This window comes from Lissotriton vulgaris, chromosome 2_1 (genome assembly GCF_964263255.1).
Source record: "Lissotriton vulgaris chromosome 2_1, aLisVul1.2, whole genome shotgun sequence".
Classification (NCBI taxonomy): domain Eukaryota; kingdom Metazoa; phylum Chordata; class Amphibia; order Caudata; family Salamandridae; genus Lissotriton; species Lissotriton vulgaris.
In genome coordinates this window covers 1,551,167,630-1,551,190,986 of record NC_141687.1, presented here as the reverse complement: position 1 = coordinate 1,551,190,986, position 23,357 = coordinate 1,551,167,630, and the positions used below count along the sequence as shown (strand labels likewise).

At 48.3% G+C, this 23,357-nt stretch overlaps 1 protein-coding gene across 2 annotated transcripts in view; it reads right to left on the bottom strand.

Annotated features, from left to right (window-relative positions):
* OSBPL11 (oxysterol binding protein like 11) overlaps window positions 1-23,357 on the bottom strand; it is a 389,464-nt gene that overhangs the window by 221,904 nt on the left and 144,203 nt on the right. For both annotated transcript variants that reach the window (XM_086957431.1, XM_086957432.1), the window contains exon 5: window positions 22,585-22,770. In XM_086957431.1, the coding sequence (XP_086813557.1) occupies window positions 22,585-22,770 (186 nt within the window). The remainder of the gene's footprint in view (window positions 1-22,584; window positions 22,771-23,357) is intronic.

The window sequence follows — 23,357 nt, the reverse complement described above, 5'->3', positions numbered from 1 at the left end:
GAGTTGGTCAGAATATTCCACACTGTTTACATTGCAGTACGCCACACTCCTTAGCCACGCAGTGACCGAGGGAGCACGTCTCGAGCACCAGTGCAGTGCGACCTCTCTCTTGGTCAGCAGTAAGCAAATCGATGTTAACTTGCGAATTTTGCAGGGAAAATTGGACACATAACCCATCAGGGCAATCTCCGGTAGGACAGACAGCGACAGGCCCAATATAGCACCAAGAGTGTCGTGCACCTCAACCCAGTAGGTGTGTAGCTTCGGGCAAGTCCAGGAAAGATGTGCAAAGTCGGCCTGAGGGGCATTACATTTGTGGCAGGTGTGGGGATGTGCTGGGTCAATTCTGTGGGCCAACGCTGGTGTGTGGTACAGCCTTCGAAGGAATTTAAAGTGTATAAGTTTGTGCCTGCTATTCATTGAAACCTCCCTGGTCATGGCACAACACGCCTCCCATTGGTCGTCAGAGATCTGAGCGCCTAGATCCTGTTCCCATGCGGCGCGAACCGCCTCATCGGACGATGGGAGTGAGGACAAGCACAGCTTGTAGAGTTTGGACACAAAGTGGGCCCCCGAAGAGGTCTGAATGATGGATGTAAGTGCCGGAGTGTCGTCGGGTGGTAACGGGAAGGTGGGAAATGTAGCCCGCAGCAGCGCCCTTAGTCTTGCGAACACAAAGGTATCCATAAAAGTGCGCTCGGTGAAGCGGGGGTCTTCGGTTATAGAGATAGCGTGACCATCGGGGAATAAATCACTGATCGTGTTCAATTGGAATTTTGAGAGTGTTCGACCAATCACCGTTTCGCCTGTTATAGGGAGCCAGTGTGGGATGGGCAGCGGGAGGGCAGGAGAGTACAGAGTGTCAACGCGCAGTAAGCGTCTAAGTTTGTCCCAAGCCCAAGTTGTCGTGGTGAGGGGGAGTATGTCATGTGGGTCGCGGGGGAGGCCTCTAGGAAGAATGGCGTCCAGAGACACCGGGAGCACCGCGTCTGCTTCGGGTTTCAAATGTTGGATCCTGGCATCAGGATGGTACCAGGGGTGGGCATACGAGCATTGGGCGACCAGGTAGTAAAGGTGGAAGTCTGGGACCCCAAATCCGCCCCTCTCGTAAGGTAGTGTCAACGTGCGCCAGGCTAGGCGAGGGCGCTTCCCCCCCCACACCAATCTCAGCAGGACAGTGCGTAATTGGGTGAAAAAAACGTTTGTGAGAGGGATGTAACAGGCTGCACTTCAACGGGAGGGGTAGAGATCCAACAGCAGGCAGGTGCACTGAGTATCTACCTCCAGGGGGTAATTGTGACACCCTTTACTCCTTCAGAGAGCTGGCTTCTGGGAGTGCACTGGCAGTGTGCCACCTTTTTTTGGTGCCACTGTCAGTTTGTCTCCTGACAGACCCTTTACCTTTGCGCTTGTGTCCACATTTTTGTACAGAGACAATTATTTCCCTCAACTGGATGGGCCATGCCCCCAGGAAAATGAAGGAATGCCCTTTTGTGATAGCACTACACTACATCAGTATTACAGAAGGGGATGCAAAGCATCTGCGGCCCTTCCTGTAATACAACAGTGCCCCAGATGCCCATAAAATGGGCACACACCGCTTTTGAACTCCCCCACCCTCCATGGGGAAACTGTGTAATATACCCCTTGTGAACACTAGCAAAATTTAATTCAGATTGTGCACAGCTAATTTGCAAAACATACTCTGCAAAATGACTGATATTGGGCAAGAGCAATATTCTTTAATAAACTGTAAATCTGTGAACTGGTTTTATACCTACTAACTGCAGAGCTTTACTACTGCCCAAGGATATATAGTCTCTTAGGTAAGTATTTGCTGTCTCCTATTTGAAGAAATTAGATTCATGATTGCAAGATCAAAGAATTTGAAATTGTAATTGCATTTATATAGCGCTTACTACCCCTGGCAAGGCGCTGAAGCACTTTTCGGCAAGTAGTACGCAACTCTGGAACCAAAAAGGATTAGTGGAGCATTAGTGTACGGAAATATGAGTCAATTTGAGCAGTGGACACATGAGTTTGTTATTTGGATTGAATAGGATACTGGAGTCTAGAAAGTGCTATTTGAGAGTTTATAGTAGTAAGATAAGGTATGGGATGAGTAAAGGAGACATTTAGGAGTGAAGAGTCTCTAGAAAGGGATTAGTGAGATCAAAGTAGTAAAATGAGGTTTGGGATGAGTCAGAGGGTGCATGAGGGAAGAATTTAGAAAGGGTTGTTTGGGAGATCATAGTAGTAAAATTAGGTTTGGGAGGAGCCAGCAGGGATAGAGATCAACCCCCAGAGAAGCTAAAATTAATCTAATCTACCATTATTTCGTAAGACCCTAAACAGCCATCATTTCAAATTACACCTAGCAATCTAGAGGCTTCAATGCCTGGAAATATTGTTCTCTACTTGATCACATTCAATGGTTAATATTAGTGTACTTTTCTATTTGGTACTTCTGAATTGTTCCGTTGCAGTTAGGTACACACTATATAAAAACTTGTAATAAATAAATCATTCAAATGCATTTCATGGGTACTTTTGTGTTTCCTAATCTTATGTGTATATAATTTACGAATTGTATGAAATACTTTGTTTGTAATATTTCTCAAAAAACTCTCTCCACATTCCCTCATTCTACTTCTGGAAAGGGATGATTTGCACAACATTCTCCAACTCTATACACCACATACAAAGGGTGCAGCAAAGATCTATTGCAAAAATAGGAACCAGAAACCAGAAACAAAGAGGACACTGTCGAACTTTGCTGAAGTCTAAGGGCCTGATTAGGACTCCGGGGTCCGATGGACCGCCGTACCCACGGTGGCAGTGCGGGCAAAGCAGGTCCAACCGCCCTATTATGAATTAGGTGGTCGGACCACCATATGACCACTGCTACCACTTGGGATCCGCAATCTGACGGTCTTGCAGCAGTCTGAGGCGGGCAATATGCTGGCAGTGCCGCAGCGCCACCGACAAGCATATTACGGGTTTCCTCACCATCACAGGTTTCATGGAGGTGAGCCCACCATGAAAACTGTGGCCGTGAAGATAATAAGGGGGTCTTACAGGGCCCCCTGGTGCCTCAGGGATGCATGCAGTGGGCAAATGGTGTGCCCCTCTATCTGCATGCACGCCCAGTTCCTGCATGGCAGATACTTAACAGTACATGCCATGCAGGAACTTGCTTTGGCGTTCGTATTGCTGTGCCTTTCTAACGCTCACAGTATGGAATCGCCAAAGCAGCGCCCGCCAGACTAGGAGAAAACTCCTAATCGGACAGCTTTGGCAGTGTGGCAGCGGGGCATGGTGTGGCGGCCCACTGCCACACTGCCAAATCTTAATCAGGCCCGAAGAATATTCCTTCTCCAGAAAACCCTTAATCAGCTTAATACTCACCCATCCAAAATTCTTTCATGCTTTGACTACTTCATCTCTTATGTCATCCTCACATACTCACCACATCTACAGCTGTAAGTGTAGGAAGGTGGATACCAGACTATGGTTACCCCAGATTTTTTGCCTAGTGTTTAGCTGGTTTTCGACTTAGTTGGCCTGGGATCCTGCTAATCAAGGCCCCAGGCTATCTGCTCTCACTGTAAAATGGACTCCATGTACTTTAGGTACATCTCCAATTTAATATTGGGTCCTTTTATGAGCCCCTGTAAAGTGTACAATAGGTACCCAGGGCATAGGTGCATCCAAGGCCTACCATGGGCTACAGCATGTATTATGCCACCCCTGACTGGCCATTCACATTGACACAACTGGCTGATCACTCAGCTGGGGCAAGGTCGTGTAATCACCCCTTGCTTAGGTATAGTATCCCTATACCTACTATTACATATAGACACATATATACCTATAAGTCACTCCAATGGCAGGCCTTAACAATCCTGGAGGCAGAGTTTTTGGCAATGATTCTCTCCCGTCTTGATTACGGGAATAGCCTCTATGTGGGCATTCCGGCCTACGAACTACGCCGTCTTCAGTCTATTCAGAATCAGGCCGCCCGCCTTATCTACCACCTTTCCAAGTTCCACCACATCACTCCTATTTTGAAATCCCTCCACTGGCTCCCCATCTGCCAGAGATCCCTTTTCAAGATGGAATGTCTGGCTTTCATGGCCCGTGCCCGCACTGCCCTTCATTAATTCCCTCATCAATCCCTACACTCCCAGTCGTGCCCTCCGTTCCTCCAATCAGGCCCTTCTCAATGTCCCTCGCTTCCGCAGATCCAAGACCGGAGGGACTAGACTCTCTGTATTGGCCCCTCGCTTTTGGAACAGCCTCCCATTGTCCATTAGATCTACTCCAGATTGCTTACAATTCCGCAAGGCCCTTAAGACCTTCCTGTTCTCCCAAGCGTACTCCTGCTGATTCCCTCTCGGCAGACTTCCATGCTCCTCAGTCCTCTACTCTGGCGCCAGGAAGCCGCTTGGTCACAGTGCACTCTATCAAGAACTTTTTAACTAACTAACTAACTAACTAACTAGAGTGCTTGGTTTTATGTGAGATGAGGCTCTAGCATAAGCTGAGCCTGTCTGCAGCTTTCGGAACCATGTCCTTATAGCTGTTCTATGAAATAGCCATACCATATACTCTTAAGTGCATTATAATCCTCGCAGTTATTGCCAACTTCGGTTTGGCTTCATCAAAACAGGTCGTGTACGGTGTCATACGCTTTGGAATACTACCCCCTCGCCAGTTCTGGCGACGGGGGTAGCATTCCACCCTTCTAGAGGGACAAGACATGTTGTTCGTAGTAAACCCGGTTAAAGTTAACCAGAGCCTCAGCATCACAAAATGGAGGCCGCTGCCAGACACAAGTCTGACCTCCTGCTGCTGGGAGTCCTTCCAGCGAGGGAGGCTTGGACAATAGGTTTCCTGTCTTGGGAGGTGCTAGCACCACCCCAGACAGGCCATAGTGTATTGGGGCAGGGAGGGCTGAATGAAATGAGACACTGCCTGGGGCACACAAGGTGACCCATGCATAGTCCAGTTGAAACCAGTTGCTGGGGCACTCCAGCCCCAGCTCTGGCAAGAAACTGGACAAAGGGAAAGGGGCGTAACCACCTCCTTCCCTGGTCCCACCCATAAGAGGGACCTAGCAGGTAATCCAGCCCTATAGATTAGTATATAGGTAGGAGCTGAGTCAAGAGACTTTAGATTTATCCTGACAAATTTGAAATGAAACTCTGGACCTTCGACGTTCTACTTGAAGATAGAAGACTGAAGAATCTCCCTTGTGGTCAAGGAGTGACCACCCTGTGCAAGCAGGCACCATCAAGCGATCAACGGTTTGCTTTTCCAACGCTCCCGCCGGAGCCCGAGCACAGAGCCTTACAAGACCCGGACTTCCAGACTTCCTTCAGCCCGATCCATAGCCACAGCAAAGCGGAGATCCGTGGAGGCGATGAGAGACAGGGGACTGGCCATCTTGGAAAGCCTGCAAATTGCTTCCCGTGCAACTTCTGAGGCCCCCTCGAAGTTGTGCATTGGGGTTTGAAAAGCCCCAGCCTGAGCATCATCTGCACCGAAGATCAGCCCTCCACACAACACGAGTGCCGCGTGGGGCCCTTCTGCATTTTCCTGCTCGACGCGTCTGTCCGGTCACTTGCCGGTTGGCTAGTGGCCTCTGTGACGACGAACCTACAAATTTCCACCACTGGCCTGGTTGCTCCAGGCTGGGCCTTGTTTCCCTGAAAAGGAGAAGCCCATCAGACCTTGCGGGTCTGCTCCAGAAGCCATCTTCGATTCCTGCTTAGGTTGCCTTTGCCAAGGCTTGTTGACCCCAATCCGGAAGCCGACACCGACAGCGAGAGCCTTCGTGGGACAGTCCGTGCCCACCTCCTGGTCTACGTGGCTGCAGAGACTAGCTTTACTGCATCACCGGATTGCTTCGAGACATCGCCTGGTTCCTTCCTGGTCACTGGGTAGTGACCCAGACTATGTCCCCTCTGCTTTCAGGTACTCTTCATCCTCGATCCGCCCTTGGATCCAACCGGACACTTCTCTCCTGGTCGCCTGCAGCATCTTTCTTCAAGGCTCCATAGGATTCAGCAACGAAACCAGACACTTTGACACCTATGCTTCCTGGGGATGAGGTAACGAGAGTACTCCGGTGCTCCTGTGGGTATTAACTATCCTAGTGTCTTAGTTTTCAGTGGCTTTCTCCTAGTCCATCCGGAAGTGACCTTAAAGAACTATATTCCAATTCTTTCGTTCCCATTATAACTCTATGGTAACTCGCGTGTGTGTGTAAAGACACTGCACACGCCTACCGTGGGCCTCCTACTTCCTATCCTTTGGTAGTACAGTGTAGCCCCAGCGATTCCCTAGGCCTATCTTTTGTTTGAGACGTTGTTCTTATACCACTATTTTAGTATATGGTTTGAAGTGACCCTAGGGCTCTATTGTATATTGTGCAACTTATTGTATGATAATTGAGTATCTTGTTATGTGCTTGTGCCTCTGACCTCAAAGAGTTCAGAGGGGTTGTGTTAGAAATAAATGCATATATATTTTATATATAACCTGTGTGGTGTCCTTTCATTTGGTATTAAAGGGGTTACATATGGTAAAACAGCTGGCTTCACATGCCCTCTTGAGTTTAGCCTAAGACTGCTTTGTCCATGCTACCACTAGGCTAGCAGGTCTATAAGGTTGACTTTACAACCATCACCATAAGGGTTGTTTGGACTGATACAGGGTGCCCACTAGAATAGTGGACATCACATATCAGGCCAACTTCTCACAGTAAGGTTTTTATTTTTTATAAACATAGGAGCTGTGCTGTTTGAATGCAATAAATACAATAGAAAATTCCATGGACATAGAAGACTCGGAATTTAAAGTTGGCATTCCTGTTTTTTGTCTTCTTTAAGGCAGGCTTGACAGTGCAGTTATCGCCAGATCTTATGGAGTCAACTAAAAAAAGGCTCGTAGGAGGACCAAATGGGATAAGTGATTAGATGAAATAGAATGTGAAGAGGATATTTCACTGGCGGGCCTCCACTACATCCAGTAATCACTAAAGTGTAGGCGCTACATCGTGTAACTCTACAGCGCAGACAATTAGAGTACGCAAGTAAGGCAGCTACAATTGAAGGTTAGGTTATTAAATAAAATGAATCCTATATTAAATGCATTGTAAGGCTTGCTTTGTGTAATAACAATAAACATACCACACGTTTCATAGAGCACACTGCAAATTAAAATTACAGATTTGCCATTAGAGCACATGAAGGATGCTGTAGGTCCGCCATGGAAACACGCTTGAACCGGAACCTCATACCTGCCCTGGCTAGGGCAATAAGAGACCTATATGGTGAAGCAGACAACGCACAGACAAGGACAGCAGACCTGTGGTCATCTCTCCCGGCTCAGTCCCCCAAAACGCTCACCAAAGTGGCAGCGTGAGGTTACAAGAACGGATGAGGTGAGCGCACATTTCGGAGGAATAGAATTGAATTAGCCAAGCCTAGTTCTAGGTTGATGCCTGGGCCCTTTTCATTTTCAATAAAACCAGCATAAAAACGGGCGACACAAAGTAAATGTTGCTACGAACCGGCCACAATCTGATGTTTGACTTGCAACGAGGGACTACATATGAACAGAACACATGATTCACGTGGATGTGAAATCTGAAACAATTTCAAGCTTTAGGAGAGTTTTGGAGGGGAGCTATACATCCAAAATAACAGATGGCGCAAAAAAATCAAACTGATCTATTGCTGATCATTAAATCACTAGGGAATATTTCATAGAAAGAGAGGACTCATTTATTACTGGCTTTTTTTTCTCGACTGGACGGGTGTCAAAGCAAAGACCAAGTGGTACAACAGAGTACCAAAAAATGACACCTAGATAGAAAGTCAAATATTCGTCAGCACTAAACAGTCGGAAGGCTGCATTTATTGTGCCAAGCAAAACAAATCAATTTGCGCCTGGTCCAGGTCGGAAGGGGATGCCTGACTGCATGATGCGTGTCGAGTCACGCTCACGCTGGGCTGACTCAGCGTTCTACACATACAAAGGACGCAGCAGTTTCATTGCAGTCTGCTTCCCACACGCTTCGGGTCTTGTCCAGCACTGCTCGAACTGTCCTAGTAAAGTCCTCAGAGCTTTACACTGTACTCATTTCGGTCACTTTCTCACAGCGGGGATTGACATTCGTGCATACTGGCGTTTCCCATGCAGCAGCGAACTAGGTAGCTCCATTTACAGTAAATGGGCTAAGCCAATATTTTTAACATCCTGTAATTTGCACGGTCTGAAACCATTGAAGAATTTTTTTTATGAGTAAGGGGTAGAACCCCACTCACCACAACAGATCCGAAAACCCACTGAACAGAGTTGTGCTCGTTTGTCACGCTACACGCATAAACTCATCCTCATTTTGAGGGCATTGCACTCTTTTGGATCATGTTCACTGCTTACAAGATAAATGCCGGAATAGACTTTTAGAGGGTCACAATTTTCAAATCTCTATCATCCCCCTAAAATGGTTTATTCTACACTCTCTTTAATGGGATTTTCCTCATAAATATAGACTTCCATCTCCGTTGATGGTCAATAGGGATATCCCCAGCAGTGGTTTCTTCATGAGGACGGGGGAGCATTGCCCCCACCGCCTGCTGCGAGATGCGCATTAAAGTGAAACACAAAATGGGAATGAAATTACTTCATTGCCAATTTCTTTTTCCACTGAGTCGCACCACCGCCAGCCTGCCCCCGAGTCAGGAGAAATGAGGGGGCGTGTATTCTCTGCTGATTGGCAGCATAGGGGACTGGAGTAGTGCCTGGCCAGACACTCCAAAGTGCGCATGTCAGTTTGGCCGGCTGTCTGACGATGGCCAGCCTGACATGGTGTGAGAAAGTGCTATCTTTCTTGCATGGTATGCCCCCACTTTTTGCTGAATTGCGGATGTACTTTGACTGAGTGTGCCCTGGGCTCCGCATAATCAGGTACCCAGGGCCTGTGTTCCTTCCCTAAAACTGTATTTAAACCTAAACCCAATTGGCATCTCTGGCCACAGGTAAACCCCTGGTAAATGTTATCCTAGGTACCCAGGGCACTGTGACCAGAGAAGGCCCCTAAGGGCTGCAGCACTTATTATGCCACCCTTAGAGGCCCTGTACCCTGGCACACACACACTGCCTTTGCAGGCTGAGTGTCTTGGTGCAGAACGAATAGTTTCTTACCTGTCGGTGTAGTTTTGCAGCTTGAAGATCTTTCTGGATTCACTATGCTGTGCATTATTCCGCGGTCTTGTGGTTGGGTCCGGAATCGTAGTCTTGTCTTTGTTTTTTTCGTAGCCCAGGTGGGCGTCGACGTCCCACCTTTGGTTTATTTCCGGTGACGTCGGCACTCTTCTTGAGGAAGCTCCCACTCTTGGGCGCCATCTTCGGATTCTTTTTTCTCGTGTTCGTTCTGTTAACGAAGTTATGGCAATGTTCAACTAAGTAATTCACAGCTTTAACCTCTAAGGTTTCTTTTCCAAGTATTGTCTCTGTTTCAACCCCCCTTTTCTCTCCAGCGTCATCTTTCTGGCAGAGGTGGGTGGGTTCGCTAGTAAATCCAGAAAGATCTTCAAGCTGCAAAACTACACCGACAGTTAAGAAACTATTCGTTTTGCAGCATGAATCTTTCTGGATTCACTATGCTGTGCATAGACTTTGTAGCAGTTTCTCATGTTTGTGGCGGCTGGGTGGAAGATGAGTGTTGGTTATTGAATATGTGTTGAAGCACCTTCTGTCCGACTTGTGCTTCCTTGTACATCTGTATATCCACACAGTAGTGCTTCATGAACGTGTGCATCGAAGCCCATGTTGCCGCCAGGCATATGTCCTGAATGGGTGTGTTAGCTAGGAAGGCTATTGTAGCTCCCGTTTTCCTGGTAGAGTGGGCACATGTCCCCACTGCTAGTTCCTGTCCTGCCCGCTTGAGGCAGAAATGTATTGTTTGGGCGATCCATCGCACAATTGTTCCTTTAGTTACTGGTTTCCCCATGAAACTGTTAGCGAAGGACACAAAGAACTGCTTTGGTTCCCTGTGTTCCATCGTTCTCTCAATGTAGTGCATGACTGCCCGTCTGGCGTCTAGGGTGTGCAGGGCCCGTTCAGCGCTTGTGGCCGGTTTCTGGAAGAAACTTGGTATTTGTATAGTCTTGTTCATGTGGAATCTTGACACCACCTTTGGCATTAAGTGTGGGTCCGTTCTCATCACCACCCTATCTGGATGTAGGGTTCTTGTAGCGTTAGCGCCTGTAGCTCGCTCACCCTGTGCAGTGAGGTGATTGCTACCAGAAAGACTGTTTTCAAGGTCAGCATTTCTAGGGAGGCCTTGTGAATTCGAAAGTTTCTTTCATGAGTTTCGTTAGGACTAGGTTAAATTTCCATGCAGGTGGCGGCACCCTCTTTTGTGATGCGATCCTCTTTGCTACCTCCAGGAATCTCTTAACCTGTAATGTGAAGAAACTCTTGCATGTTTCTACTCTTGTGTAAGCGACTATCGCTGCCAAGTGAACTCTTAATGAGGATGAGCCTAGGATTTTGTCGAGCAGGTGTGTGAGGTATTTTAGCACCGTTGAGTCCTTCTGCATCTTTTTGTGTAGCTTTTACCTCCTGCACCACAGTGTAAATCTCTTCCATTTTGACACGTAGCACTTTCGTGTGCTGGGCCTTCGTGCCTCCCGAAGTACCCTCAGTGTGCTTTCTGGCAGTTTCAGATGCGCAAACTCTATGTCCTCAGGAGCCACCCTACTAGGCTCAGGCTCTCTGGCTCTGGGTGCAGCACCTCTCCGTTTTGCATGGAGAGTAGGTCTTTCCTTCTCCCGAATCTGTGGGGTGCACTCTGTGCCATATCCATGATCTGGGAGTACCATGTCTGCCTGGCCCACTGCGATGCGACCAGTATCAGGGTCATGTTGCTCGTTCTGCACTTGCTGAGTACCCTGTGCATCAGCGGTATCAGGGGAAAAGCGTAAGCAAATGTCCTCGACCAATCTATCCATAGGTCATTCCCCAGGGACTCCTCCCCGGGCAGCCTGGATGCGAAATTTCGACGTTTTGCATTTTGGCGTGCTGCAAATAGGTCCACCGACGGTGTCCCCCACCTGTCGAACAGCCTCCTTGTTCCTTGTGCATTGAACTCCCACTCGTGGGATACAGATGCTGAGCCAATCTGCTTCTACATTGTCCTTCCCTGGTAGCTGTATGGCTAGTAGGTCTATCTTGAGTGGGATGGCCCATCTCCATATCTCCTGCGCTAGCTTCGAAAGCAGGGCCGATTGTGTCCCCTCTGCTTGTTGATGTAGAACATCGCTGTTGTGTTGTCTGTCTGGATCAACACTCTCTGGTTGTACAGCTTTGTCTGGAATGCTTTTATAGTGAGGAAAACTGCCTTCAACTCCAGGTAATTGATGTGTCTGACCGCATCTGCTGGTGTCCACAGACCCCCTCACTCTGAGTTTCTTCATGTGAGCTCCCCATCCTTTCAGGGATGCGTCTGTGGTGATGGTCACTGTTGGCGTTGGTGGCGTCAGAGGCTTCCCCCCTTGTTATGTTCCCCATGTTCCACCATGCCATCTCTTTCTGCACTGAGTGCGTTACAACCACTAGATCCGCCCAACGACCTGTAGCTTGTGACCATTGCTCCTGTAGCCATTCCTGTAAGGGTCTCATGTGTAGCCGTACATTTGGCACTAGGTGTATGCATGATGCCATCATGCCCATGATCTTGCTCGCTGTCCTGTGGTTTCGTAGTTCGAGGGTCTGTGGTTCTGTTATTCTGAACCCGTTCAATAAAGGTCGCCGGATATAGACGATTTTGGTATCAGCGGACCGCAAATCACGAGTGTGGTGTGTACGAGTGTTTGTCATAACCGATCAATAAGAACACTACGTATTCAGGAATTTCGTTTGAACCCTCGGGTTCCATTTTGTGTGCGGCAGCCATTTTGTGTGGTTGCCCTCACATAGGCCGATGACTATGGCCGAACGAGTCCTTGGGACACGTACACCTTAGCTGACTCTTGCGTGACCTGGCCGAACTGACTCCCTTGCCCTAGGCGGACCTCGCTGAGCCAGTTCCTTGTTAAGCAGCTGGTCAGATAAAGATCAAAGAGCAGGACAATTCTGAGTTTATGGTACACGCACACACCCTTCTATCTTGCTTCTCATCTGCTTCTGTTCCTTCCTTTATGGCTTAATCACTGATTTGGGTTGAGGTCTTTATGATGGGTTTGTCCGGCCTGATCGAACAGGAATATTGGAATGCGCTTGGTCATTTCTGGTGGGCTGGACAACGGAAAGTGGGATTGTCGTCATGCGATATGTTTGAAATGTCAATGTTTCATTGGTCAGTTTGTATGTAATTGATGCTAGCCAGGAATGTGAATTTTAGCATAAAAGACGATGCTCCGCTCCTTGAATTTGTGCAGTCTCTAGCGAACCACCCGTGTTGTGCTTCGTAGACCTCTGTTCCTGGTTGCAGCCAATAAACGTGGTCTTTGACGTCATCAAGAAGTGTCCTGTGTCTGTTTGCCGAGGAAGGGGAATCCGAAGACATCGGGCGTTATGCCTGGCGCCGCTGGGTTCTAAAACCCGGTTCTTCAGTCCTCACTGTCCGAGCTTGCCCCTTCTGGTAGAGCTGCTGTGAGAAGTTGGCCTGATGTATGATGTCCACTGTTCTGGGGGCACCTTGTATCAGTCCAAACAATCCCTTGTGGTGGTGGTTGTAAAGTCAACTTTATAGACCAGCTATCCTAGGGGTAGCATGGACTAAGCAGTCTTAGGCTAAACTCAAGAGGGCATCTGAAGCCAGCTGTTTTACCAAATGCAATCTTGTAATATCAAATGAAAGGACACCACACAAGTTATATATTATAAAAATATATGTATTTATTACTAAAATAATCCTCTGTACTCTTTATGAGTGCATTGGCACAAGCATTTAAACAAAAGCACAGTTAAACATTCAAAAGTTGCACAATTTTGGATAGGCCCGGTGGCCACTCAAACCATATACTAAAATAGTGGTATAAGTAACACCTCTCGAACAATGGTAAGGCCTAGGGAATTGTGAATCGCCGGGACTACTCGGGACTAGCAGTTATTAAGTCGGGAGAGGCCCGCGGGACACAGGTACAGTGCCTAAAGCACACGCATGCACCAATGCAAAGTCAATGGCGCTTAAAGTTATTGAGTTACTGTTTTGGAAGTCTTCCGACAGGAATAGAATTAAACCACTTTAAACTAGGACACTAGAGGTGTAAACCACTACAGGAGCACCAGTGTTCGATCGTTACCTCACCCACAGGAAGCGGGTGCAAGGTGCCAAAGTGTGTCGGGTTTCGTCGTGGAGATCTATGGAGCCTGGAGATGAAGATGCTGCAGGCGGCCAGGAGAGAAGAGTCCGGTTGGATCCAAGGGTGGTTGTCGCGAGGCTTGTCACCGCTGCCACGTGGACTCTGGGGCATCGACGATGACCAGGAGTGGATCACGAGCTGTCCCACGAAGGCTCTAGCTGTCGGCGGTGTCGGCTTCCAGATCGGAGTTAACAGGCCTTGGCAAATGCAACCCACGCTGGATTTGAAGATCGCTTCTTACTCGAACCAGCAAGGTCAGAGCGGTGGCTCCTTTTCAGGGGAGCGAGGGCCAGTCTGGAGCAACCAGACCAGCAGTGTAAATTTAAAGGTTCGTCGGTTCTGGGGCCACTAGCCAACGGGCAAGCGACCGGACCAACGCGTCGAGCAGGAAAATGCAAAAGGGCCCCAGCAGCACTCGATGAGTGTGGAGGGGAGATCTTCGGTGCACAAGCTGCTTGGGGCTGGGGCTTCTCAAACCCCAATGCACAGCTTCGAGGAAGCCTCGGGAGCTGCACGGTCAGCACTTCGCAGTCTTTTCAAGATGGCCGGCCCCACGCTTCACGCCGCCTCCACGGGTCTCAGATTCGCTGGGACTGTGGATCGGGCTGTTAGAAGTCAGGGAAGCTTGGTCTTGTCGATCTCTGTCGCTCGAGTTCCAGCGGGAACTGCAACAAAGCAAACTGTTGGGCGCTGGATGGTGCCTGTTTGCACAGGGTGGTCACTCCTTGACCACAAGGGAGATTCTTCAGTCTTCCACGTCGAGTGGGATGTCGAAGGGTCCAGAGTTCTGTATCAAAGTTTCAGTCAGGATAATCTAATGCTCCTGGGCACAGCTCCTACCTTTATTCCAAATCAAGGGCTGGATTACCTGCTAGGTCCCTCCTATGGGTGGGACCAGGGAAGGGGGTGGTTATACCCCTTTCCCTTTGTCCAGTTTCGCGCCAGAGCTGGGGCTGGAGTGCCCCAGAACCGGTTTGAATGGATTTTGCATGGGACACCTTGTGTGCCCCAGGAAGTGTCTAGTTTCATTCAGCCCTCCCTGCCTCAATCCACTATCTCCTGTCTGGGGTGGTGTAACACCTCCCTGTGACAGGAAACCTTTTGTCCAGGCCTCCCCTGCCGGAGTTTCGGTCAGCAGCAGGAGGCCAGACTCGTGTCTGTGTCAGCAGCATCCATTTTGTGATGCTGAGGCTTTGGTTAGATTTAACCGCGTTTAAGTAAAGTAACATGTCTTCTGCCTCTAGAGCCAGTTGTGTCAGTTTGGATTGCCAGCCAGGGGTGGCAAAAGATATGCTGCAGCCCCTGGTAGGCCTTGGATGCACCTATGCCCTGGGTACCTATAGTACACTGTACAGGGGCTGATAAGGTGACCCAAGATCCAATTAGTTATGCACCTAAGGTAGATAGAGTCCATTTTAAGGAGAGAGCAGATAGTTGCTCTGGGATCCTGCTAATCAGGGTCCCAGGCTAAGTCGAAAACCAGCTAAACACTAGGCAAAAAATCTGGGGTAACCATAGTCAGTATCCACCCTCCGACAGCTGCGTCTCCTTCACCAGTGCTACCGTTCTCTTCTCGCTCGGGAACACCTTGCTTTGTAAGGTGTCGATCTGTGCTCCCAGGAAGATTTTTATTTGTTCTGGTTCCATTGAGGATTTCCCCCAGTGGATGGAGAATCCCAGGTTCATCAGTGTGCTTGTCACTCTGTGCGTGCTGCTTGCACATTCTGTATGAGCTTGCTTTTATTAGCCAGTCGTCCAGGTAAGGGTATACATGTATTCCCTCCCTTAGTAGGTGTGCTGCGACTGTTGCGAGACACTTTGTGAAGACCCTTGGTGCCGATTTGAGGCCGAACGCCAGGGTTTTGAACTGGTAGTGGTCTTCTCCGATGATGAATCTGAGCAGATGCTTGTGCCCCCAGTTTATTGGGATGTGCAGGTAGACATCCTTGAGGTCTATGGTGACCATGAAGTCCCCGCCTTGCAATTGAGGAAGTACCTCTTGTAGAGAGGTCATTTTGAGCTTTTGCGTTCTAATGAATCTGTTTAAGAATCTTAGGTCCAGGATGGGTCTCATCGTTTAGTCTACCTTTGGTACCAGGAAGTATGTTGAGTACACGCCCTTGTTCCTTTCTCTGTAAGGCACTGGTTCTATGGCCTGCTTTTGCAGGAGCTCTTTTGCTTCCTCTTGAAGGAGCTCTAGCTCTTTCCTTGCTAGCGCCCTTCTTTTCGGCTTTCTGCTTGTTGGTTTTCCTTCCAACTCTATGCAGTACCCGAACTGTATGATGTTGGATACCCATTTGTCTGCAGTTATTCTATTCCACTCCAGGAAGAAGTGCTTTAGTCTTCCTCCCACTGGTGTTACATGCTCTCAGGTGTTTAATTTGCGTAACTCCTGTCCGTTGTGCTTGTGCTCCACCCTGGAAGTTTTTAGTTGGGTGGGCACATGGAGCTTGATTAAGTCACTTAGGGGGGGCTGTTGTCCCCCTCTCCTATTCTGTCCACGTCCATTCCGTCTCCCGCGAAAGGACTGGCCTCTTTGCTGGTACTGCCAGGACTGCTTTTGTTGCCCTTGCTGTGCCTGGGTGTCTGCCTGGTGGGCTTGATGGAACGCCTAGTGAGATGTTCCTGGCTGGTTTCCTCCCCTCCGGTCTTCGTGATGGGGTGCCTCTCTTAGTACCTCTGAACTGCAATGCCCCCATGGATCTTGCAGTCTCATTACCCTTCTTCAGTTGGCTGAGCTGAGCTACTGGGGCACCGAACAACGTCTCTCCGTTGAACGGGATGTTCAGGATGCTGTGTTGCACTTCTGGCTTGAAGCCTGAAATCTTGAGCCAGGCTTGTCTCCTTTCCGTGATGCCCATCATCATGAGTCTGTTGGAGGGGTCTGCTCTATCCAGGGCAGTTTTGAGGCACAAATTTGCCACATTGTTCCCCTTTTCGACAAGGTTTTCAGCTCTTTGCCTGAATTCCTGAGGCATGTTCTTTATTAACTGGCCCAGCTCTTCCAGGATCTGGTACTGGTGCCTGTTTAGCAGCACGTTGGATTTGAATTTGCCATGCGCCAGTGTATTGCGGCATTCTGTTCAATTCTTCTCCCCACGAGGTCCTTTCTCCTGCTTTCTTTGTCTGGAGGTGGCCCTAAAGGAGTAGGCACATTGGCCCTCTTCCTTGCCGTGGCCGCGATGATGGAGTCTGCCGAGACCAAGCCCTGAATGTAGGGTGGGTCCTTGGAGGAATGTTTATACTTTTTCTCCGTCCTGGGAGTGACTGCTTTGCAGGTTGCAGGCTCCTTGACAGCCTCATTCCCCTGTGCCATGACGCTTTCGAGCATGGGCAGGTACTGGCTCCTGGTTTGTGTGGGGAGCAGTGTCTCTAGAAGGAAGTCTGCCTTCTGCTTCTCTTCGTCAAGTTTTACCTTGAAAACTGCAGCTGCATTTCTGATGACTGTGTTGTAAATCCCAATGTCATCAGGTGGCGAGGGCCTCGAAGGATACGGGTCGACGCTTTCTTCTGGGCTCTCGGTGTCGACGTCTTGCCAATCTATTTCCTGAGTCTCCGAGGATGCAGACCCGAGGAGCGTCCTGCGGTCGTCATCCCCTTCATAGTCGTAGTAGGAGGCCTCCTCTTTTTCTAGTTCGTCGAAGGCCTCGACGCTCTCAGACTGTCCTTCGACATCGTAGTCCTCCTCCTCCTTTATCTCGACCACCTGTGTCTTAGGTTTTGTCGGGATCATGAAGTCTTTCATTCTGGCCTCGAATTCTTTCTTTCGCTGCAGGATGTTCTACATCTCTGCCTCGAGCCGTCTCTTCTTTTTCTCCATTTCGGCAGAGTGGTCTGCATCGAATGGTTTGGCCGGTCTTTATGGCCGACAGGTCGGCGCCGAGCCGACCTTCGGCGTCGAAAGTTTTGGTGCCGAGCTGACTTTTGGGTCCTTTGCCGGCGCCGAAGTGATCTTCGGGTCTTTTTCCCTCGGCGTCGAACGCTCCTTTTCGGGGACGTTTTTCAACGCCTTTTGCTGTTCTCCAGCCCTCTGCGCCGGGGAGTCCTTCTCAGAGGATCCGCTGGGCCTGGGAGAAGCCGCGGACGCCAAAGTCTTCAGCGTCGGCGCTTTCAAGGGTTTCCCCTCGTTTTTGAGACTCAGGGTCTCTCGGGGTCTAGGGGCCGTAGAGTCTCCTACCTTCTTCGGAGTCTTCATATTATCGGTCTCTACGACCGTGTAGCCGTCTTCTTCGGTGGCGGCGTTGTCCTCTTCATCTGATGATAGCCCCAGGTCTCGAAGGGACGGTGGCTGGCCCTTGCCCTGCATGTTGGTGTTGGCTACCCTCTGTCTCGCTCTATCTCGAAGAGTCTTCGGCGTGAAGGCAGAGCAGGCGTTGGTCCTTGCTCTCGTGGTCGACCGGTAGGCAAAGGTTGCAAACCGGGTGCTGGTCCTTCTGCGCGTACTTGTGGTGGCAGTTACGGCAGAATTTGAAAAGAGTGTTGTCAATCTCATGCGTTCAGGGGGCCCCCTGAGCGTGCATTCCCCAATGGACGTCGAAGTTCTTGAAGTTCTTCTTTTCCTGCGTCGTCCTCTTCGATGATGTAGTCTCCTGTAGTCTTTCCCAATATCTTTTCGTCCAAAAATGCGTATTTTTCGTCTTCTTTCTCCAAAAAAGTCTGGAGCCCTTCCGGGAACGATCCAGACCCAACCGCGGAAAAAAGAATCTGAAGATGGCGCCCAAGAGTGGGAGCTTCCACAGGAAGCGAGCCGACGTCACCGGAAATACACCAAAGGTGGGACGTCCACGCCCACCTGGGCTAGGAAAAAAAAAGACTACAATTTCGGACCCAACCACAAGACCGCAGAAAAATGCACAGCATAGTGAATCCAGAAAGATTCACGCTGCAAAACTAAACAGGGAGTCGACATGGCACACATCCTGGTGTGCCATGCCCACAAACACACTGCCCTGGCATACCTCAGCCACCCCTCCAGCTGGGTGCACTGCGCCAGGGGTGTGGGCACAGGTGCATGAGTCCTGTGCCCCTACAGTAACCAGGGCAATTCCTGGGCACTGTAAGTGCAGTGAGGCCATTAAGAGCATATGGTGCTGGGAGGTTTTCATTACGAACTCCACAGCACCATAATGGCTACACTGAAAACTGAGAAGTTTGGAATCAAACTTCTCAGCACATGAAATGCACACTGATGCCAGTGTAGGATTTAATGTTAAATGCACGATAGAGGGCAACTTAAAGTTGCCCCCTGAACCTAACCCACAACCAGTGTCCTGAATGAGAGACTGCCTAGGCTGCCACACAGCAGACATGTTGCTGGACCCCTGGGTAGAGAACCATCCGCTTTCCTGGGCCTGCAACAATGCACATCCTGGGACGAGATGCTAGGTCTCCTCCCCCAGGATGGGCAGGGGGAGCTTCAAAGGCATGCCACCTTTGTGAGCTTCTCCAGGCCACTTGCTGTACTCAGCAACTGTTGTCTACACGTTCTGACCCCCACTCTGGCGGAAAGACAGGCGGAAAAACAAAGGAAGGAAAGGGGGTGTGCCAGCCTCTGCCAACCCCACCCCTCAGGTGGGGGAGGCGAGGTAAAGCACAAATCCGGGCTCTCGCCATTTGAGAATGGGGAGCCCTACCAAATCAGAGCTAGGCTTCTGCCCCCCTCCCACTGGAGAGTGGCAGGATAGGGGGGTGTACTCACCCGAGGACAGGGACCAATTGGTCCCTGCCCTACCTGTAACATCCCTAAATTTAGTATTTAGGGGCACCCTGAACCTTCCTTCCTCAGATCCCGATTTTGAAACAAGAAGAAAGAAGACCTGCTGTGCAGCTGCTAACAAGAGGAAGACACCAACTGACTTGGCCCCAGCTCTACAGGCCTGTCGACCCTCGAACCTGCTCCTGTTAAACCCCGGCATCTTCTGTGATCAGCAACCTCGAAAACCCCAGAGGACCTGACTGCCTTGCTCATCCAAAGACTACGACTTCCACAGGCAGTGGTTCTGCTTAAACAGCAACAACCCCTGGTGCCAACCAGGAACCGCAAATCCAGCACACTCTGTACCTGCCGAGCCCGGCCTGTGCCTGAGTGAACAAAGACCACGAGGACATCCCCCCGGCGACTGTGACCACGAACGCAGCACCCAAGGACCCTCCTCGACCCTCCTGATGACGCCTGCAGCCTCACAACAAGGGACCCCTCCAACCGCGACCAGCTGAGGGTAAGATTTCCCAACACCAAAAGACACCGCTGCACCCGGTGCCCCACGGGCCCCTGTGCCCAACTCCTCGGTGGCTACCTAACTTACAGCTTCCCAACTTACCTCTCGAAGTGGTGATCGCACCTGAAGAATCTCCGTCCCAGAGTTTGTAGCCTTTGTTCGTCTTGCAGTTTTCCCATTGAAATACACCAGGGCTGAATTCAGGATCCAGCCCCGAGTAAGAAAAACATTTGTAAAGTGACTTTATTGCATTTACTTAAAATTTCCCACAAAGCTCAATGTTATTATTGTGTTAAGTTATGTTGCATATTGCAACAACTGTATCTATTGCATTCTGAAGTCTATTGCTATTTGAAAGTATTCAATTGCAACTTCTCATTCTGAGAAAGTATTTATGATACCTACTTGTGGTTCTAAAATAAATATTTTTTTATATACAAAACAATTGGTCTAGAGTTCAGTTCTTGAGTGTGTGAGACCATTTGCTGACTGAGTGTGTACAACAAATGCTTTACACTGTCCTCTGATACTGCCTTACTGCTCGACCAAGCTACCACTTTATAGAGTAAGGTTATATCTAACGTTAGTCTCTGCCATACCTCTGGGGACTGTGGACTTTGTGCACACTGAACCTTACTTTGGTGCAGTATATACAGCACCACTTTCTTACACATGGGCCTTTTAACGCTCTCCAACCTGAGCTTTCTTAGACAGCTGGGCTTCCAGGGACTGTAGGAGCGTCCAGTCAACCCGCTCTATCCAATCCTGGCCCTTCTCACATGCTGATGAACAGTATGAGAGCAGCGTTGGTAAGGGAAGTACGTCCTACCACAGGCAGCATTTAATTTTCTTTATTTATTGCAAATGTGTAATGCTTTTGGAGGGAGAGGTTGTTTAATTTTGTTTTTGGGGAATCAGTGGGGCACTTTGCTCACCTCACCACTTTCAAAGGTTACCAGCCGCCCCCGGATACCACATTCACTCACATGGTGCAATGTAGACTTCACTCAATTTTTTACCAGGACTCCTTTTGGATCACAGTTTGACCAGACTCTGAATTTTATGATCAGATGCTCAGTGCCATAAACGTCAGAGTATTTTAAGTGGCACGTAGACAAAATGAGTCCTAAGCAATTGGATTTGCAGTAGTTTAACCAGCATTCAAAACAGAATAAGTGTCAGGACAAGACCCTGGGACTGAAGTTTGAAAAAACATACTAAAAATATCACTCTCCATTTAAAATCCCTAATATGTAACCCTGCTGTAGCGGTCATAAACCAACAGGACGGCTCAGTGAATTGAACAGCCACTGCTGAGATACTCCATGATCTGAAAGTCAGACGTTCGCATCCAGACAAAGTCTTCTATCTTTTTGAAGTTGGTAAATAAAGTAATATTATATTGTGCAAGATTAACACCGGTTATTTACACGGCTCAGAAACAGAAGTTCAGTAGGAATTACTTCATGGAAAGAAAGTTGTTAATAAACAAGGTAAAGTTAAACCTACTTAAAGAGATCTTGGATTCTAGGAAGACAACAAATAAACATTGACATAAATAACTGGCTACCTGCCCAGTTACAATAGCTCTCTCCATAAGAGGGTACCTCCGCTATGCTGAAATTAATCACCTGCAATAAAAGCATTCTAAAAATATGCATGACATTGCCTTCTGTGGTGCTAGTGTCCCTAGATGCTGCTGCAAGGCAATGCAACCACTCTGTTGTGACCCCAAATCTATATTCTTCATCAGAAAACCACACATTACTCAAGTGAAGGAACAGGAACAAAAATTACTGCAGTGGAAGCCAAGGATCTCAAATATTTCCAGAATTAAACAAAAAAAGCTGAAGGTAGCAACAAAGTAACTTGAGCACTCGTTAAAAGATTTGATTAGGCACAATCCCTGGTGGCGAATGATTTGATGCACGGGGGATGTGACGAAATGGAGGATGGGGTGAAATAGCACTAATCAGTTTGGATAAAATAACGGATCTGCTGTATGGCGCACCTATCCTGGGGTCGCTCCCGGAGGTGACCAAAGTGGTGTTTCAGTCATAGAGGGCGACGCTGCGATGGACTGGGGCTACTTGGAGAGTAACCCTGGAGATCTCCCCCCTTTGGGCAGACCGTTAGCTGGACCAGGTGGTGCGACTATTGGAGTTTCACAACTGGGACCCGATAGACCTATCTAGAATGGAAGACGTGTGATAAGATACCCATATAAAATCCTTCGAGGAACTTCAAACTGGCTTCTCCCTGGATAGCTACCTATTTTACCAATATTTGCAACTAAGGGACGACCTACTGGAACACAGAGAGGCTCTTGTCTAGGTTCCTTAACACGGAGACTGAAATCGTCTTAAGCGGGGCAAAAAACAAGGTATGGGGAAAAAGGCATTAAATAAAGAAAGAGGAACGGAAACAGACAACAAAGCCTTTCAATCGTAAGCAAGGGGCTGAACAAAAGCCCACCACAGGTATATGTTGCATTTTGGAAACAATAGGTTTTGTCTGAAGCGAGACCTAAAAATGCCAGAAACTAACCAAGTTCTTTGCTTTAAACGAGATTCCCATCATTACACCATTTATATCAAACATGACAGCTATAAACAATGATTACGAACAGAAAAGGAGGAAAAATAATTGCCCAAAAATGATGACCCATGTCTATACAAGATGTGTCTGGAGAGGATAGCATCTTGAATAAACGGCCCTTGAGGTTTTAAGATATCACATTTTTACTACAATCTTACAATACTTTGATGCTGTATCAACTACCAGGCTAATTCAATAGCATAATAACGAACCTCAGTGCTGTACATCTAATTTAAGGTTAGGCTTACAACAGGGTAATGCTATTTAAATACAGAAAACATGATCAATTATCGCTTAGTTATTCATTTCCAAACATGTCAAAATTACATACAAAGCAAGCACAACTCAAAATATACTGAATTTAACTTCAAACGTACACAACTTACCTCTCTGACATCCACTAGGTGATCCGGCGGCAGAATCTGAGATCTTTTGCCGGTCGGCGGCACCTTGTGAAGCCCAACACTGAAGAAGGAAGCTGCACTTTGGCTCGGTCTTCTCTGCAAAGCCGGGGAGTTGCCGCTTCCTTGGGATGCAATGGAGAAGCTGCGCGATTTCAGAGGAGGATTGTTCTGGGAGAAAAAGGGGCAATTTGAGAACATGCATTAATTTGGTGTGTGCCAAACATATTTATATCCAATTACTTTCCATTTGGGAATACACATCTTTTTAGCTGATTTTTGTTCAATGATGCCATGTCCATAATCGAAGAGGAAGTGTGTGATTTTCAGTTATGAAAAAATTTGACCAAAGCGGGTTATTGGGTGTTTACAAGTGCTCATCTGTATAGGGGTCTCGGTGACATTTTGATTTGCAATAGTGGCATTACCACCTAGACAACTTTCAAAATGATTTTAACTTGGCATGTGCTCTTCCAGATAACATACACTGTAAAATTTGCCCACATGTTTTGTACCACTCGCAGAACATGTAGTAACATGAACCAAAGTTTGGAACAACTCTCACAGGGAGGTTCGCCTTGTTCATTCACCATTTCAGAAAGCCTTTGCAACCTGCAAATCCAATGAGACTCTTACAGTACAGGCTCCTTGAATCCACCTACCTTTCAAGGAGTGCTAATGGTGACACTTCGAAAGCTAGGCACACATTGCTGTATTATCAACGATGACTATCTAATTAGAGTACAACGTCATGGGAC